At 35.2% G+C, this 19226-nt stretch overlaps 1 protein-coding gene across 4 annotated transcripts in view; it reads left to right on the top strand.

The window, feature by feature from the left end:
• The window catches only part of Ttc27 (tetratricopeptide repeat domain 27), a 155937-nt gene that overhangs the window by 2953 nt on the left and 133758 nt on the right, over nt 1-19226 (top strand). For all 4 annotated transcript variants that reach the window (XM_015479784.2, XM_015479785.2, XM_048804572.1 and 1 more), the window contains 3 exons: nt 1118-1247; nt 6567-6707; nt 11754-11856. In XM_015479784.2, the coding sequence (XP_015335270.1) occupies nt 1118-1247; nt 6567-6707; nt 11754-11856 (374 nt within the window). The remainder of the gene's footprint in view (nt 1-1117; nt 1248-6566; nt 6708-11753; nt 11857-19226) is intronic.

Here is a 19226-nt window from a genome sequence, read left to right as displayed (position 1 = left end):
TTTTTTTTTTTTTTTTCCTCCCTCTCCAGTTAAAGAATTTTCCTTTTGAAAAGGGCCTAAGGCTGGGCGCGGTGGCACAGTAGCTCAGAGGCTGAGACAAAAGCGAGGTGCTAAGCAATTCAGAGAGACCCTGTCTCTAAATAAAATACAAAATAGGGCTGGGGATGTGGTTCAGTGGTCGAGTGCCCCTGAGTTCAATTCCTGGTATCCTTCCCACAAATAAATAAATAAATAGGCCTAGGGACTATGGGAAGGAAAAGGTGACTGCTGTTTCTTTCTCTTCAGAATGAAATTCCAGTATTTCCTGGCTGTTACTTGCCGGATTTCAATGTTTTAATATAGGGTTTGACAAATTATGTCTTCTAGGCCAAAAAACGCCAACAACAACAACAAAAAATAAACAAGTGTGTGACATATAGGGCCCCAAATGTTTTATATCTCTCCTTTTATAGAAAATATCTATTTCTATCTTAAAGTAAAACAGCATAAAAAATTAGAGATTTTAGTCAGATTTCTTGAGGTCTTTTCATTCTAGCATTTGGTACAGGATCAGTAAATGTTAGAAAAAACTTTTTATGACCAGTTTTCTTTTGTATAAAGTCAAATTTTCTTACATCTTCTGATAATGTCAGAGCTATTTAAATAGAATATAAGGAAAAGTTACAGGTGTTTGAGTAGGACCTATATCAGCACTGTTGGAAGAATTTTCTGTGGTTCTGGGAATGCTTTGTATCTGCTCTGTCCAATGTGGTAGTTGCTACAATGGTGTACATACATCAGACAGCAAAAGAAGAATATAGTGGTTATATTTGGCTGTTGAACACTGGAAATATGGAAAGTGCTAAGACCAGTATTTTAAATTTTATTTAATTTTAGTCAATTTAAATTTAAAAGAACCATATGTGGCTCATAGTTATAATGTTGGTTATAACCACAGTTATAATTACAGATGTAAAATTATTTTGTTTCAGAATTGATTTTTAATAGTACTTTAGAGTAGTCTCAACAATTGTTACTGGATATCTTTTTCTTAACACTGAAATGAAATAGCACGTTTGAGATTTTTATGGTGATAGTGGTTCATTTTTTTTCTTTCTTTAATCATCCTTACATGAAGGCAACAGCTGATATTCCTCCTTGGTGTGAGCAGTTTGCAGCTTTTTGTTCAGAGTAACTGGACAGGGCCTCCTACGGACTTGAACCCTCAGGATTTTTTACCATCTACTTTGTTACAGCAGTTCAGTGAGGTATGTTTCTTGAAAATGTCATATTTGTTATTGTTGTGTTATTTATTCATTATAAGCAGGTCTTTCTAAACTGAAGCTAATACTAGATAGGAAAGAAATTTTATGGTTTGTGCAAAACCACTAAGAATTCTATTCATTGATCAGATTTCAAATATTTCTACAAGATCCATTATTAGTCTCAGACTGCTCTTCAGACACCCTCATTTTACCAAGCTTTATTAATTGCACTTTTATTAGAGCACACACAGCTACACCCATCACTTGGTTATAATATCACAGTTTCAGAAAGATCTTTTCTGGAAAAGCAGCAAATCTGGAAGTCTGTTTAATTTCGTTGCAGGTAAATTTTGCTGCTCTCCCTAAAAATGGCTCCCAGGGGTGGTTTCCTTTCTATTACAAACATTTAAAGTTCCTGGCATATAGGTACTTTATGGTTATAATTATTATCCATCTTTAACAAGAATATTGACCTTCATCGGTAGGTCATCAGTAGAACTTGCAATTTGAGCTCCTCAGGAGATTTTTGAGCGTTCACATCTAGGGCTTGGTGAGTCTGAGGTGATCTACAAAAGAAGTATGGTAACTTCAATTTATCCAGCCACCTTAGTGATCTTGAACATACTGCCAGTTGCTCAGCCTGAAAATAGGGCCCTTTAGCATTCAAAGCTCATGCAGCAAAAGGGACTTACCTGTTTACCGTTACCTGGTTTCTCAGAATTAGAAGTAGTGGAATGCAGCTAGTTAGAAATAGGTGTTAATAATTTGTTGGTAGAATGGAAAGAGAAGTACAAAAGCACACAAGGTCTGAAAACCACAGTAGTTAGCTCTGTCTACTTCAGCTTAGTGAGTCACCATCTTTATTGCCATAGAATCATTGAAATTCATTGTGATGACTCTAAATCATTACTGAAAAGTTAAAGGGTCTTTTGTATCTATGTCTAAGAAGAGAACTTATAATTTTACACTTTATGAAGGTTTTCATCCAGAATTGGAGAAATAACAACCCCAATGCTTATGGTGCTTAAAGAGATATGTTTCAATTATCTAGAGGTTTACATATATGGAACAACTCATTCCTTCTCTTATTGTGTATGAAACAGTTTTGGTTTCTATGGCCTTATAATGTAGGTTTGAAGTCTACCTAATCGTCATAGTTAAAAATATTTGCTGAGTATTCATGTCTGATGGTTTTTTACTCTCTTAGTGCTAGGGATTGAGCCCAGAGCCTTACGTTTGCTAGGCAAGCACTCTACCATTGAGCCACACCACAGCTCCTGTACTGTTCTTCACATGTGTTTTGCTTTCAAAAATTTAGGAAATACAACCTTAGAAGTCCCCGGTTTATGCTTTGTGATAGTATCCCCTGACCTGCTCTCATGAACCATTCTCATGGAATTTTGTATTCATCATTCCATGCCTTTCTTCATGGTTTTAGCACCTATGTATGAATCCCTAGAAATCATGTTTAGTGTTGTCAGTTTTGATCTTTATGTAAATGAAAGCATATATTTTTTTTTTGACTTTTCTTGGTCAATGGTATACTATGAAATTACACGTTATTCAGTTCTTCTGTTGTATGGTATTCCAATTGTATGAATATACCACCATTTATATATCTACTATGATATCTTATGTTTTTTGTGGTACTGGGGATTAAACCCAGGGACTTGTGGATGCTAGGCTCTGTGTGTATACTCTGTGTGTATACTCTGATTGTCATATAAGTGGTTTCTATATTTTGCCATTATCATAATGCCATTAAGAGCATATCTTCAGGATATCATTTGCAAGACTTTCAAAGTGTAGCATGCTTTAAAAAATGATAGTGTTTGACATAATGCACTTAGCAGTGGAGAAGGCTGTTTTTATTGACCCGTAGGCTATCCTTTGTCACGCTCATGGCCGAGGGGAATCAATATTTCAACACACAAACTCTTTCTAGCACTGAGTTGGAAGTTCTGCTGTCATAGTCTGTTTGGGCTGCTATAATACAATTCTATAAATTGGGCAGTTTATCAACAATAGAAACTCATTTCTCATAGTTATGGAATCTGGACAGTCCACAATCCCTCATGATCTAATCACCACCAAAGGCTCCACCTCCTAGTACCATTACCTTGGGGGTGAGGATTTCAACATGAATATTGGAGGGACATAAACATTTCTGCTATAATGTCTGCTGTGGTATATATATCTCTAAGTGGCGTTTCTCTGCCTTTTAGAGTGTCCACATGTTGACCTTTTCATGGTAGTGCTAGGTTTTTCCAAAAGGTTTTTATTGATTATACTCTTCACCAGTGACCTGAAGATGTTTATCTGGAAGGTAGAGGGAGTTGAAGTTTTAAAAGTGAAGAGTAGCACATCACTCTTTTCTAATTGTCATTTTCCTATACTGATTCATCTTCTTAGTTCTTACAATATACAAATGTCTGCAAATATACTTTATGGTCATGGAATATAATCGCTAAAGCAAAGTTCTTTTTCCCTGCCTCTAACTTATGACCTTTGCATTTGTAGGGCTGTTTTCTGACGAGTGGTGCTAAATAGCCCCAGAGGAATAGTACAGAAAATTCATGTATGAACAGTAGGTTAACTCTTATACATAAAGGTTGATCTCATGGTAATCTGGTTTTATATTAAGTTTTTCTCAGGTTTCCAGATGTTTAATTTTTTTCATTGTTATTCTTATGAATGTGTATTTTTATATGTCATCTGCTCTCTTGATTGAGGAATTATTCTTAAGGGAATTGTTAACTTTTTGCTTTGTCTGTTTTTATTGAAAATATAAATAATCCTCTTTAAAATGAACCATTTCCCCAAATCTCAGAGCACATTTAGAACTCAGTTGGAATGTCAGTGTTATATCACAGGTATAAGAAGATTTCTACAGCATTTGACTTTTCTTTGATGATAAAGGAGAAGCACTAGGAAGAAAACTTTATTTGTTTAATCATTCATTCACTCATGAATTTGTTATTTGTCTGACTTGTTCATACCATCTCTGGAGAGTTTTGGATTGAAGTAGGTTTGGTAACCAGACTCTGACTTTGAGTATCAGAGATAATGATATCATCACTGTCTTGTATAATTTGTATTTGTTGCCCTGTTAAATTGCCAATTTGGGCCTGGGGCTGGAGCTCAGTGGCAGAGCGCTTGCCTGGCATGTGTGAGGCACTGGGTTTGATCCTCAGTACTGCATAAAAATAAATAAATATAATAAAGGCATGCTGTCCATCTATAAGTACAAAAAGAGTTTGCTTATTTTTTATTTACATTTAGGGATTTTAGTTAGAATACACTGATCTAAAATTTCTACTAGAATAGGTAGACATATTTCTCATCACAAAGTAAGATAAGGATTCTTTTTCTTTGTGATTCTGGGGGTTGAACCTTGGGCCTCACGCATGCTAGGCAAGCCTTCTACCACTGAGCTAAATCCCCAACCCTTTTTATTTTATTTTGAGAGAGGGTCTCGCTAAGTTGCTGAGGGTGGTGTTGAACTTGCAATCTTTCTGCCTCAGCCTCCTGAGTGGCTGGAATTACAGGCCTGCGCCACTATGCCCAGCCCAGCTTAATTATTTTGAGTCTATTTCCTCACTTGTAAAATGAAGTTTTTTTCTTTTTTTCCTTTTTAATTTCTTCTATCTTTAGACATTAGTAAGCTTTATTTGCAATTTGGTATGGTTATTCATGTTGTCTTTATTCTGCTATTACAATTCTCAGGGATGATGCAAATGGAATGTAGGATTCACCTATAGCTATTTCTTTCTTCCCTATTGAATATTAATCAATATTTAAGATATTCAGTATTTATTTACTATTCCAAATTTTGAATACTGAATTAGATACTGATATTACTTAAACTAGTTTAATCTTTAATAAGGATTCTATGAAATTGTAGTTTCAGTTATTTTATTATATAATTGATGAAACTGAGGTTTCAGTTAAAAATTTTACTTAAAACACAGTAAGAAACAGGACAGTATCTTTTTTTTTTTTTTTTTTGCCAGGGGTTACCAGGGTTTGAACTCAGGGGCACTCGACCACTGAGCCATATCCCTTTCTCTATTTTGTATTTTATTTAGAGACAGGGTCTCATGGAGTTGCTTAGCACCTCACTGTTTGTAAGGCTGGTTATTTTTTTTAATATTTATTTTTTAGTAATAGGTGGACACAATATCTTTATTTTACTTTTTATGTGGTGTTGAGAATTGAACCCAGTGCCCCACGCATGCTAGGTGAGCGATACACCTCTGAGCCACAACCCCAGCCCCCTGAGGCTGGCTTTGAACTTGCGATCCTTCTGCCTCAGTTTCTCAAGCCACTGGGATTACAGGCATGTGCCACCGAGCTCGGCAGGATACTATCTTTTTTTTTTTTTTTTTTGTAGTTGTAGGTGAACAGAATGCCTATATTTCATTTATTTTTATGTAGTGCTGAGGATGGAACTCAGTGCCTCACACTGCTGAGCTACAGCCCCAGCCCAGGACACTATCTTTTATTTGTGACATTAGAGCCCATTCATAATGGTTAAGCAGTCCTGCTGTTTTGGTGCAGCTTTTAAAATTCTACGGGTCACCTTTTATGAATACAGGTGCTTTGTTCATTGTAAAAGATCTTTATTCAGCAGAAAGTAGATTTTTCAAAGGCATCCTGTTTTTGGAGCCATCTGTTCACTCTGGTTTATGGTTGTATGCCTAATGCCTACTAAGCATTTGATATGTAAGCCCTTGTTGATGGTTTGGTTTGATGGGCTTTGTGGAGTGGAGAAATATTGGTAATGATGTTCACTAGCTAGTGAAGCATAAGCACAACATAGATGTTTAATATAAATCCATTGAAGATGATATTTTGTTGTAGGTAGTCATCATGGCTTCTTCAGTGCTAGCATTTTGTTGAGTTCCTGGTTCCTCATTTTAATTTAATTTAAAAAAGGTTTTTTGAAATGGATTCTTGCTATATTGCCCTGATTGGTCTTGAACTTGTGGGTTCATTTGATTCTTCTGCCTCAGCCTCCTAAGTAGCGGGGTCTACTGGCATATGCCACCCCCAGATAATCAAAACTTTTTTTTTTTTTTTTTTTACCCTATTCCTCTAAAGTTTGAGTAGAAGGGCAATTATGTGTAAGGGTAGAATGGATTTGTAGCTCTCTAAGAATATTTGTAGATTATAATTCTGTCTGGTGCCTATTGCTGTGTAATAGGTTAATGTCCTTATTTCAAAGTATAATTAACTGGAAAATCTACATGTTATTGTAAGACCTGGAAAGATGAATAAATTGTTAAATTATGTTACTTTAGCTTTCAAACTTTTTTTCAGGTCAAAGGACTGGATACAGTTATTTTGAGCCTGCTCATTCTAGATGGTGAATCAGTGTACAGCCTCACATCAAAGCCTATACTGCTCCTTATAGCGCGCATTATCCTAGTGAATGTTAGACATAAACTGGCAGCAATTCAGGTAAGCCAAGAAAATGATCTGTAAGATTTATACCCAAGTGTGACTTGGTATTTGGTGTTTGACTTGGGTGATTTATACCCAAGTGTGACTGTGCGTATTAGCATCAGACTTGGGAAGATGCTTTCTACATCTTCGAGGTATTTAGTTTTGAAATAATAATGAAACAATGAAAATATGCAAACATTTTTCTCCTTGTCACTTTCATCTAGCATAAAGTGAGATTATATTGAGCCTCTTTAGGAATTTCTATGCCTTGTGTGTATAAATGCTTTTTCTTAGAAGTATAGGTTTAAAAATGTCATTAATATGTCTTATAAATTTTATCTAAGAATCATGTACAATAGCTAGAATGCAGCAGATCTTATTGCCTTTTGGCTCACATCCTGTCTGGTTTCATTTTTTGGGTTGGATTTGGTAGAATATTTGTTGAATATCTATTATTTGGTTTCTTCAGGTCACATATAAACTAGTGAGGAGAAACACTCATACATGCAGGAAGCTGATGTGCAGTAGGAGGGACAAAAACCACAAGAGAGATACAAAGGTCTTTGGAGGCTTATTGGAGGTTGACAAATAGTGTGGAGTCTCTGTCCCACTGCTCAGCTCTGCTGCATGGAAGTTTGAAGGCAGCAAGCAACAATATGTAAATGGGTGGGCAGAACTGTATTCCAGTAAAGGTTTATTCATGGACATTGAAATTCAAATTTCATATACTTTAAATTTGTTGTGAAATATTCTTCTTAAATATTTTCTTTTTATCCTTTTTTTTTTTTTTTTGGTGAAACCAGGAATTGAACTCAGAAGTCCTCTATCACTGAGCCATAACCCCAGCCCTTTATTTTATTTTATTTTGAAATAGGGTCTTTCTGAATTGCCCAGGGTGGCCTCAAACTTGAGATCCTCCTGCCTTATCCTCTTTAGTTGCTGGGATTATAGGTATGCACCACCATGCTAGGCTTCATGATTTCAAAATGATGCATAAACTATTTTCAGTTCTTAAGCTGTATAAAAACAAGCAGTGGATTGGATTTGGCCTACAGGGTATAACTTGATAACCCTTGCTTTATTTATTGTTGCAGCTTGGTTTGATGCAAACCCTGTATTGAATTTTATGGGAAGTGTCCCAGTTTGTAAGTGTTGGCTGAAGTTTTTAAGAAACATGATATTGGGCTGGAGATATAGCTCAGTTGGTAGAGTACTTGCTTTGCATGCATAAGGCCCTGAGTTCAATCTCCAGCACCACACACACAAAAAAAAGAAACGTGATATTTTAGCCAGGTGCAGTGGCGCACACCTGTAATCCTAGCAGTTTGGGAAGCTGAATCAGGAGAATCATAAATTCAAAGGCAGCCTCAGCAACTCAGCGAGGCCCTAAGCAAATCAGTAAGATCCTGTCTCATAATAAAATACAAAAAAGGGGTGTTGATGTGGCTCGTGGTTAAGCACCTCTGAGTTCAATTCCTGGTATCAAAAAAAAACAAAAAAAAACTCAACCATGATATTTTATTTTATTTATATTTTAAATTTATTTATATTTTAAATTTAAAAATATATGTTTTTTATTATAAATGTAGATTTTTTTAAAAAAGTTATAATTTTTTAAGTTTTAACTGGTTACAGTGGCAAGTGTTCTGTCCTGGCTACTTGGGGAGGTTGAGGCAAGAGAATTGCTTGAGCCCAGGAGTTCAAGAATTAACTGGACAACATAGAGAGACCCTGTCTCCAAACAAAAAGCACCAGAAACACTATTTCTGTAGGCAAAAGTGTAGATGTGGTCTGTACTCTGTAGGGGCTTACTTTCTCAAGCAGTCAAGATCAGACACTAACTTTGTTTTAAATGTATGAGAAATGTATCAGCAACTCTTGTGAGAACCAGAGGATTTGGAATGAATTGTACTAGAAAGGTGTTTAATAGATGGATTTCAACATGTCTTATGAGGCCCCTTTTTTATTTCTTATTGATAGTAGCTTGAATAAATAATTTGCACCGAGTTGATCTGAGTTAAATGGTTTTATGGACTATTATTTTTCTCTAAAAACTGCATCACCAAGATGTGAGGCTGCTAAGTGGCATTATTTTCTTTCTAGTGAAACTATGGTCACTTTTGGATGAGTGAGACAGTTTTGTTGGTCAGAAATTTTCGTCATCAATATGTTAAGCATCATTTGAAAAATAATATGCATATCATCAACAATTTAGAGGAATTAGTAAATATGTGTGTGTGTGTGTGTGTGTGTGTGTGTGTGTGTGTATATACACACACACACACACACACACACANTGTGTGTGTGTGTGTATATATATATATATATATATATATATATATATATATATATAAAATCATTGTCTTTCTGTTATTATTATTATTTTTTTCTCCCTGTGGTTCTGAGAATTGAACCTAGGGCTCTCTACTACTGAGCTACATCCCTGGCCCTTTTATTTTTTATTTTGAGACAGGTCTTGCTGATTGTTTAGGGTAGTCTCGCACTTGTGATCCTCCTGCCTCAGCATCCTGAGTAGCTGGGATTGCAAGTATGTCTGGCCTTATGTTAGTTAATTTCTGAATATCCATTTCCTTATTTATGAGACAGAATGAGTTTGCACACATTTGTTGGGTGCCTCTTGAGTACACTACTGCCCTGGCCATCTATGAGCTTCTTCACTAGTGTGACTTCTCAATCAGGGCTATGATTGAGAAATTATTTGAAATAAGATTTCTGATTTTCTTTTTTATTAATGCCTGATTTTTTTATTAAGCAACTTTTGGCAAATAGAAAAGGGTCATTATATTTTCTAGTAGAAAAATCAGCTGTGCTTTCTATATTTGTTTTACACTTTCCTCCTCCTTATGATAATTTTGGGTTAAGAGTTAATGTTTATAGATCTGATGTTTAAGAGTTTAGCATCTTAGGTCATATGTTTTCTTAAAAGGCCAATCTTTTTGACTTGGATGCATGCATCTAAATTCCCATAGCTAAAAAAGGGAAGACTTTGCTGCCAAAGTTGACTCACTTGTTGCTGACAGTTGATACAGGACAGATAATTGAAATGTAGACTGACTTCATTAGCCTTAGTGATAGGAAAAAGAAGGAAAACAAAGCGACACCTTAGGGACCTTAATTAAAAATGATTTGAAACTCTTTGTATTAGATAATTCCACCTTTCCTTAAATGGGCTGAAGAAACAGCATAAATAATTAGAAAGAATTTTATCATCGAGTTAAAATTCATTTATGGTTGCATCATTGTCATTGATGCAATTGTGCTGGGTAGCCATTTAGGAGGGAACACTTTAGTCAAGAAATTAAGTTCCAAGTTAAAAAATACTTTTGGGCCCTGCATGGTGGCTCACGCCTGTAATACCAGCTACTCAGTAGGCTGAAGCAAGAGGATTGAAAGCTTAAGGCCAGCCTGGGCAACTTAATGAGACCCTGTGTCTAGGTCAGTGGCAGAGTACCACTGAGTTCAATCCCTATTACCACAAAAACAAAACAACATCCTCCCCCAAACCTATTATAACTTGACATATATATACACATAGAGACATGCACACATAGAGGAAGGTCTAGAAGAAAATAAACTTTCTCATGGATTTTTCTAGGGAAAGAGTATGGCATTAGGCAATGCAGGTATATTTCTATACTGGCTTTGTTAATTGTTTTTTGCTCCTCTTCTTTTTTTTCCTAATAAGGATATATTTATTTTTTCTTTCTTTCTTTCTTTTTTTTTTTGGTGCTAGGAATTGAACATAGGGTCTTGTACAAGCTAAGTGCTCTACCACTGAGCTACATTCCTAGTTCTTAATAAGGATGAATTGATTTTGTAAGAACAAGCATGAGAAAATATAAGAAAAATCTGCTATGTGCTTCTTCTGTGCATTAGTCAAGTCACTGTATACAATGCAGTCTGATTCAGATATAAGTTATACACTTAAAAAACCAGTGCTGTGCAATGTGGTACCGACTTCTAGGACCAGCATTGAGGTTCAGAGAGGCAGGAGATCAGGAGAAGGATTCATGAAGAGGTTTCACAAGGGTGTGGAAGGGATCTTCCCAGTTTTGGTGAATATCTGAATCCACAGTATTTTTTTACTGTAGGGTTGTGCAAAATACATTACTTTAAGGAAGATGCAAAGGTGAGTAAGACTTGATTTCTAATATTGTTGGATAGATAGTGAATGGCATTGAAACTAAGGATGACTTACATAAATACAGTGGAATGTGTTTGTAAAGGGAAGGGCAAATGATGTGTTGGAAGTTCAGGTTATGGAATGATCACACCTGCTGGGGGTTCTTGTAGGAGGCATCCTGCAGTTGGAATGTCTGTTGTTGTGGTGGCAGAGTGCCACAGCAGAGCAGGATGCTGACACAGACATTTTTTTCTTAATTTTAATTTTTTTTTTAAAAGAGAGAGAATTTTTTAATATTTATTTTTTAGTTATTGGCGGACACAACATCTTTATTTGTATGTGGTGCTGAGGATCGAACCCGGGCCTCATGCATGCCAGGTGAGCGCGCTACCACTTGAGCCACATCCCCAGCCCCTTGATTTTAATTTTTAAATTTTTTGTGGCACTGCCTTGGGCATGCTAGACAAGTGCTCTACAACTGAACTACATTCCCCAGCACATTTTATTTTGTATTTTGAGACAGGATCTTGCTAAGTTGGTTAGACTGGCCTTGAGTTTGTGATCTTCCTCCTTCAGACTCCTGAGTAGGTGGGATTATGGGCATATGCCACCACACCTGGCTACAACAGACATATTTTAAAGCAGGAGATGGTAATTATGAAATAGCTTCAAGAAGCCCAAGTGAGTAGGAAAAAAAAATCACAGCATTTAAGAGAATGGAAATGAGGTATTTTCTTAATGAAAAACACTAGAAGTGTTTTTTGATATTGAAAACTTAGCGGAGGGTGGGTAAACTTACTGAAGAATAAATTTCATGCATGTAAAAAAATTCTAAAAAATTAGTCTCAATTAATGTAAAAGTTTTTTTTTTTTCCCCCTAAAGTGTCCTTTTATTTCAGCTTACCTGTTTTTTCTAGAGTTTGCCATGGTGGACTCTGAGATGTGTGAATATCCATCAGCAGTTGCTTGAGGAGCGTTCACCTCAGCTTTTTGCTCTTGCTGAAAACTGTATTGATCAAGGTACGTAGTGGATTATTGTTTGATATGGATATGTAGCTCCATTCTAATTTCTTGGCAAGATATTCCTTGTTAGTTTATTCTTTGACAGGTAAGAATGAGTTTTTGTTTGAAGTTGTTTCTTTTTCTGTATTTTTTCTGGATATGAAATATTGTAAATTATTAGGTGGTATAATATAGAATTCCTTTTGATCTTTTAAATTTAAAAATGATAAGTCACTTCCATTTGTATTATCTACTTGGAAAGGTGATTTGCTCTATATAGGTCACTGTGATTTCTTAAAGGTATTTTAATATTTTCCTTTGTGTTTTAATAAGTTTCTTTGAAAGCAAATGTAAACTTCCTTTATTTTTTTAAAAGCCTAGCTAACTTGAGTTGGAGTAAATTGTGCTATATTACCCAGAGTAGGAAATTATTTATCTTGTTATCCTATTGAGAACAAGGAACAAGGCTAAATTTTTGTTTTGATAGAAAATACATTTTCTGAGAATAATGTGAGTAGGAAGGCAGTTTTACATTTTTGTCTTATTATTTTTTTGGTAATATATAATGTTAAATGGAAAAATGCCTAAAACAAATGAAAAGTTTACCACATGATTGTAAACCAAACAAATATCAATGTTGTAGATACCTTTCATACCCTCTAGGGAAGCACTTTGAAAAAGAAGAGAATCTTGGGTTCCTTCACCCTTGGGCTTTTAGAGTGATATTTCTTGGCAAAAGTTGCCAAAAAAAAGAACAGATTCTCTCATATTGAAGGAGTATTTGAACAAAAATTAACTTGGACTTGGTAAAGAATTACTGAGTTACAGGGACGGGATTTAATTTTAGCTCTCTCTGATTCCAAACCCCTTACTCCTTTCCCATCACAAGAGTATAGAATGAATGGGTATTCGTGTGAGTACGTCTGTTTAAGGGATGGGGGAGTGGTGGTTAGTATCACTTTCTGTGGAGAAGTAGTGATTTTTTACTTGACAGAGGGAGCATATTCATGAAAGTATATGTCACACATACTTACATGTATAATTGCAAGAAGTTCCTGGAAGGGATCTTTTTTCTGGGATCTGTTTCTTCAGGAGTAACCCATTAGCAACAAGGCAGCCCAGAAGCAGGGGGAGGACAACAGCTTGTATGGTAACATTGCTGAGCTACACATGATTGGTTGAACTTGCTTCCCCAATTTTATTTTATTCTTGAACAAAAATACATTAACATATACTAATCTTAGATAAAAATGAACATCTATACATAATTCAAAAAAGAGAAAATAAGGAAAATATTATTCAACCAGTATATTTGATTCATTGATGTTGTTTTATATTGATATTCATTGTTAATTTTCATCGATATTGTTTCCCTGTCTCTTGAACCCCTTCCTCTTTTTTTTTTTTTTTCCTTTGGTACTGGAGATTGAACCACAGGATCCACTTTACCACCGAGCTACATCTCACATCTTTATATTTTATTTTGAGATAGGGTCTTGTTAAGCTGATCAGGCTGGCCTCTAACTTCTTATCCTTCTGCCTCAGCCTCCTGAGTGGCTGGGATTACAGGCATGCCACCATGCCCAGCTGTTATTGGTATTCTTGATTCATTTTAACTGGAGAAAAATGAAATATCAATGTAATTTTGATGTGTATTTTCCTAATTATTAAGGATGTTGAACATTTTATTTGTGTATATTGGTTGGCCATTTGTATTTCTTTTGAGAAATGTCTGTTTAGTTCATGTGTGTGTTTATTGATTGGGTTATTTGTTTTTATGGTGTTGTTTTTTGAGTTCTTTATATTTTCTGGATCAATGCCCTTCAGAAGAGTAGCTGGCAAAGATCTCTCATTCTGTAGGTTCTCTCTTAATACTACTCTTGTTTCCTTGATTGTGCAGAAGCTTTTTAATTTGATACCATCCCACAGATTGATTTTTGGTTTTATTTCTTGGACTTTAGAAGACTTACAAATAGGGTTGAGGCCTGTGCTGTTACTTTGACCTGTGTTTTCTTTCAGTAGTTGTAAAGTTCCTGGTCTAATTTCCAGGAGTTTCATCTATTTTGAGTTGACTTTTGTGCAGAGTGGGAGAGAGGGATCTAATGTCATTCTTCAGCACATGGATATCCAGTTTTCCCAGCATCATTTGTTAAAAAGGCTGTCTTTCTTCAAGGTATGTTTTGGCTCCTTTGTAGAGTATCAAATGACTATATTTGTGTGGGTTAGTCTCTGTATTTTTATTCTATTCTATTGCTCTTCATGTCTGTTTTCATGTTGTTTTTGTGACTCTAGCTCTATAGTATAATTTGAGATCAGGTATTGTGATGCCTCCAGCATTGCTTTGCTTGCTCAGAATTACTTTGGTTCATCAGGGTCTTTTTTTTTTTTTTTTAATCTTCTTAGTTGTAGATGGACACTTTATTTTACTTATTTGTTTTTTATGTAGTACTGAGGATCAAACTTGGTGCCTCACATGTGCTAGGCAAGCAGTCTTCCACTGAGCCACAACCCCAGCCCTCATCAGGGTCTTTTATTCTTCCAAGTGAATTTTGGAATTGGTTTTTCTAGTTCTAAGAAAAATGTCATTGGCTTTTATTTTTTAATTGACTCTTTTTAGTTATATATAAGGATTCATTATGATATAATTATGAAAGTATGGAATATAATTTGCTCTAATTCAGTCCTCAGTACTTTCTCTCCCCTCCTCCCTCCTCCTGTTTCCTTTCCTCTACTCTATTGATCTTTCTGCTATTTACTGATATAAGTAATCATTGTTATTTTGAGGGGGACTGCATTGAGTCTGTAGATCATTTTTGGTAAATATGACCATTTTAATAATATTAATTCTATCCATTCAAGAACATGGGAGGTCTTTTCATCTTCTGACTTTATATTCTTTCAAGATTTTACGTACTACAAGGCTGTGGAATAAGCATGGCAATGGTAGATCATTTAAACATTGTATTTGAAAAAAATTGTTCCTGGGACTTACTGTTGTTTTATTATATGTAAGGAACTTAATAGTTTTCTCTATGATATTTCTTAAATAATAACTGGAAAACAACTGATCTTTTCCTGAAGAAAGACTTTGACTTAATACTTTTGGATTATGAATGATATTTATGAGCAAATTTAGTCTACTGAACCATGCATATTTCCACTAAGGCTGTAGGCCACTTTAGAGTTGTGAGCTTCTTAAGGACTGAAATTTTAAAAAATTGCTTCTCTTAGCATAGTGCCTATAAAAAAGTAAATATTTGCTACATATTTATTGAATAATAACGGGTAATATTTATTGAGTCTGATGTGCAATATTTAGGGAGAAGTTGGAGAATTTCCTCTAAGGAGCAATGTTGGTACCTAGAAGTATTTGTCCTCCATTTCAATAGCAGTTTCTGTCTAACTTCTGAAGCTGGGTTTTTCAAAAAGTCAAATATTTTAGAAATTATGAGAAAATTGATCCTGTAGAGATACGTATGGAGCTGAATCTTGCTTAGGTGGGCATTCTCTTCAAAATGAAAAATGAAGTAGTACTTGGAGAAAATTTGGATTGGATATTCCTATTGCAGACACATTGTTTTCCTCAGTACAATGAAAACAGGGTAGAATGTTTTATCCCAAACATGCTATTAAATATTTTTGAAATGAAGTGATATACATTCCATAAACAAACTAAGTTTGAGGGGACAAGCTTCTCGTTCATGAAATTAGGTGAATTTTTGAAAGCCAAGAATGAATTGAATGTCCATAGTAGTAATGGGAAGCAAATTAGATTTTTCAGAGGTTAAGGAAATCATTTGGAAGGATATGGCATAAGAATTCAATCCATTATTTAATTTTATAAAGAGGTAGTTATATAATACTGCATAGGATATTATTTAATTACCTCTGCTTCATTGTACCTGTATGGAAATTGGTTGTTGAAAAAAAGCAAGGTGTAACTGGGAGGTTTTTCTTTCTTTCTTTCTTTTTTTTTTTTTTAACGGAAATCACATGGTGCAATTACTGTATATATAAAATATTACGTTCTTTCCATATTATGCCAAGTTATATTTGCATACATGAACACATCTTTCCCATATCTCGGTGACTAATCTTTATAATAATGACACATATTAAAAAATAAAAGAAGGCTGGATTGACTCAGTGGTAGAGTACTTGCCTAGCATGTGTGAAGCACTGGGTTCGATTCTCAGCACTGCATATAAATAAATTAATAAAATAAAGGTGTCAACAACTAAAAAAGAAACTTATTTATTTATTATTGTTTTTAGTTGTTGATGGACACAATCTCTTCCATTTCATTTATTTACTTTTATGTGATGCTGAGTTCAAACCCAGGGTTTCACATGTGCTAGGCGAGCACTCTACCACTGAGCTACCACCCAAGCCCTAAAAAAGAAAAAAAAAAAAAGTAAAAGAAAAACTTCATCCTTATGCATCTTTCTTTTAATTTCTTTTTTCTTTTGCTATTGGGGATTGAACACAGGGTGCTTTACCACTGAGTTACATCCCCAGCCTTTTTTATTTTTTATTTTGAGATAGTTTCAATAAGTTGCTTGAGGCCTTGCTAAGTTGCTGAGGCTGGCCTCAAACTTGTGATCCTTCTGCCTCAGCCTCCTGAGTCTCAAGGATTACAGATATGTGCCACCATACCTGGCACATATTTTTCTTTTTAAAAGGTAGGAACCAGATGGTATGTAATTTTATTCTTAGATTTAAAATTAAGTTTTAAAACAGAAATAGTTAACCAAGATATCTGGAAAATATGACTCTATGTGACTCATTCCCCAAGTGGCCTCAGTTCTCTTCTGCAATATATTTCAGCATATCATTTGCTTTGCCTTGTGACTAAGAATTTTTTTTATGTGGCTGTTCTAGGCTAATCAACAACATTTTTTATTTTATCTAGTCATAAATTGGTGACTAGACATAATTAGACATTCTGGCTATGTCTAACTAGGTCTGTAGATATTATTAAACTATGGTATTTCATAAACAATTTTATTTTTAAAATGTTTTGTTCTGGGATTTGACCCAAATATTGACCAAATAGTCATAACTGAAATACTGTTCGAGATCCATTATATTTGAAATGTTACCCTTGAAGGGTCATCAAAAAGTTGGCAGGGTTTTTTTCAGTGTATGAAACATATGCAAAAGATTTTATAAACAACTGTGAGCTTTAAATTTTTGTCCAGGAAGGTTATATCAGTATAACCTAATGAAATAGTGACTATTAGAATGTCAGCATTTCTTTGCTGGTCTGATCACAACTGTGATAGAAATAGGTTAGAATCTTAAAAAAAAATATTTTCCTCAGCATTGTCTAAGGCATTCTTTTGAATGTCATACTAAATGGAACCACAGTTCTCTAGAGACTACTTAAGGGCCCACAATAATTTATTGTGGGATCTGATACTGAAAACATGTTCCATATAGTGCATAAAGTGGAATATTACAGCTTAGCTGCTTGGAAATGAAGTCATAAAGTCACTTAGAGAAAACAGGTTAAAATGTTTTGTCAGTGTGTTCTGCTTTGACATCTCTAGGCAGCTGTGTGACTTTGAGGTTAGATTGTTTCCACATTCAGAGTTGTTCAAGAGCTTAGTGTCTTGGTGACTGATGTATACATTGATTTATTTTTCATAAATTTGATACTTAGAAATGAATGTTATTAAATGTACTACATATATGATTATCTGTAATTATAATTATTGGTAAGGGTTTCATTTTAACATAGCATTAAAATAATCTCATGAGAAGAGATTTTAATCCAGAAGGTCATGAATATTAATTTCCATGAAGAACCTACAGATTTATTACAATAATAAATATATATCTATTGGGTCAACATGCTCCTCTTTTTATTGAAACCTTGAGTCATCCAAAGCTTAAAACTTTGTGTTCATAGTTGACTCACTTTTTTCCATCACTTCTGCATATCTAGCCAGTTCTTAAATCTTATTAGTTCTTCCCTAAGGGTTCCATATCTATCCCTCTTTTTCATTCCTAAACACTTATCCTGGTCTGAAATCTTTGCTTTGGAAAGGCCCTTTAGAGATCATCTTGTCTAACTAACTCATCTGACAAAGAATCAAGTCTCAGAAGTTGCCCAAGCGCCAGAATTATATCCTGGAGTTTCTGAGTCCAAGTCCTGTTCACTCTTTCCATTACAATTCTAAGCTAATCGGCAGTGTAGTAACCAGTAATGATAATGCAGCTAACATTTCTAGGGTGTGTACAACTGTTCTGAATCTTTAACTAGTTTATTCCTTATAACAACTCTGTGAGGTAGAACTGAAGGTGGTATAGTGTGCCTTTTTTTTTTTTTTCTGAGATGGGATCTCACTGTGTTGCCCCTACTTGGCCTGGAATTCAAGATCCTCCTTCCTCACCCTCCCAAAGAGCTGAGCTTTCAGGTATGTCCCACCTGGCCCAGCTTAGTGTGCCATAATTTTATATATATAAATAATTTATTTTAGTCGTAGATGGACCCAATACCTTTATTTTATTTATTTATTTTTTACGTGGTGGTTGAGGATTGAACCCAGTGCCTCACAGGTGTTAGGCGAGCACTTTACCACTGAGCTATAGCCCCAGCCCTTTAGTGTGCTTTTTTTTTTTTTTTCCGGTACCAGGAATTGAACTCAGGGACACTCAACACTGACCCACATCCCCTGCCTTATTTTGTGTTTTTATTTAGAGACAGGGTCTCATTGAGTTGCCCTTTGCCGAGGCTTGCTTTGAGCTCGAGATCCTCTGGTCTCAGCCTCCTGAGTCTCTGGGATTACAGGCATGTGCCACTGCACCTGGCAATCTAACACAATTCTAAGAACATATAGTAACTTAATAGATGTAGTTAAAGGTTATACAGATGGAAGAGAGGGAAATACTTGGGAAAGAGAGGCAGGAGAGGGATAGAAAAATTGAAGGGATCAGCAGTAGGAAATGAAGCTGGTGATACATAGAGGTCAGAAGGAAGAGGATTTTTTGGGGGGGTATAAATTAGAGTTGGTTAATGCTTATTTGAAATAAGGGTTACTTCTTTCCATTTGTTTTCAATTTTTAGGGAATACTTTTTTCGTTTATTTCTTTAATTTTTGAATATGTAAAACAATTACATCATTCTAGAGTCAAAACTACATAATGAGGTGTATTTAGAGAAGTCTCCCTTCTGTTTGTTTCCCTTCTACCCTGTTCTCTCTTTCTCCTTAGTTACTGGTTTTATTAATTTCTGGTTTAGTCTAGACCCCACCCGTACCCCCGCCCCCAATGGAATCTTTCTGTGTTGCCCAGGCTGTCCTTGCTTCAGGTTCCTGAGTAGCTGAGACTACCAGAATGTATTAGTAGTACTGCACTTGGCTTATAAACTTCTTTATTTTTAA

Source organism: Marmota marmota, unplaced genomic scaffold (assembly GCF_001458135.2).
Source record: "Marmota marmota marmota unplaced genomic scaffold, marMar, whole genome shotgun sequence".
Taxonomy (NCBI): Eukaryota; Metazoa; Chordata; class Mammalia; order Rodentia; family Sciuridae; genus Marmota; species Marmota marmota.
This window is presented reverse-complemented; position numbering and strand designations above follow the sequence as displayed.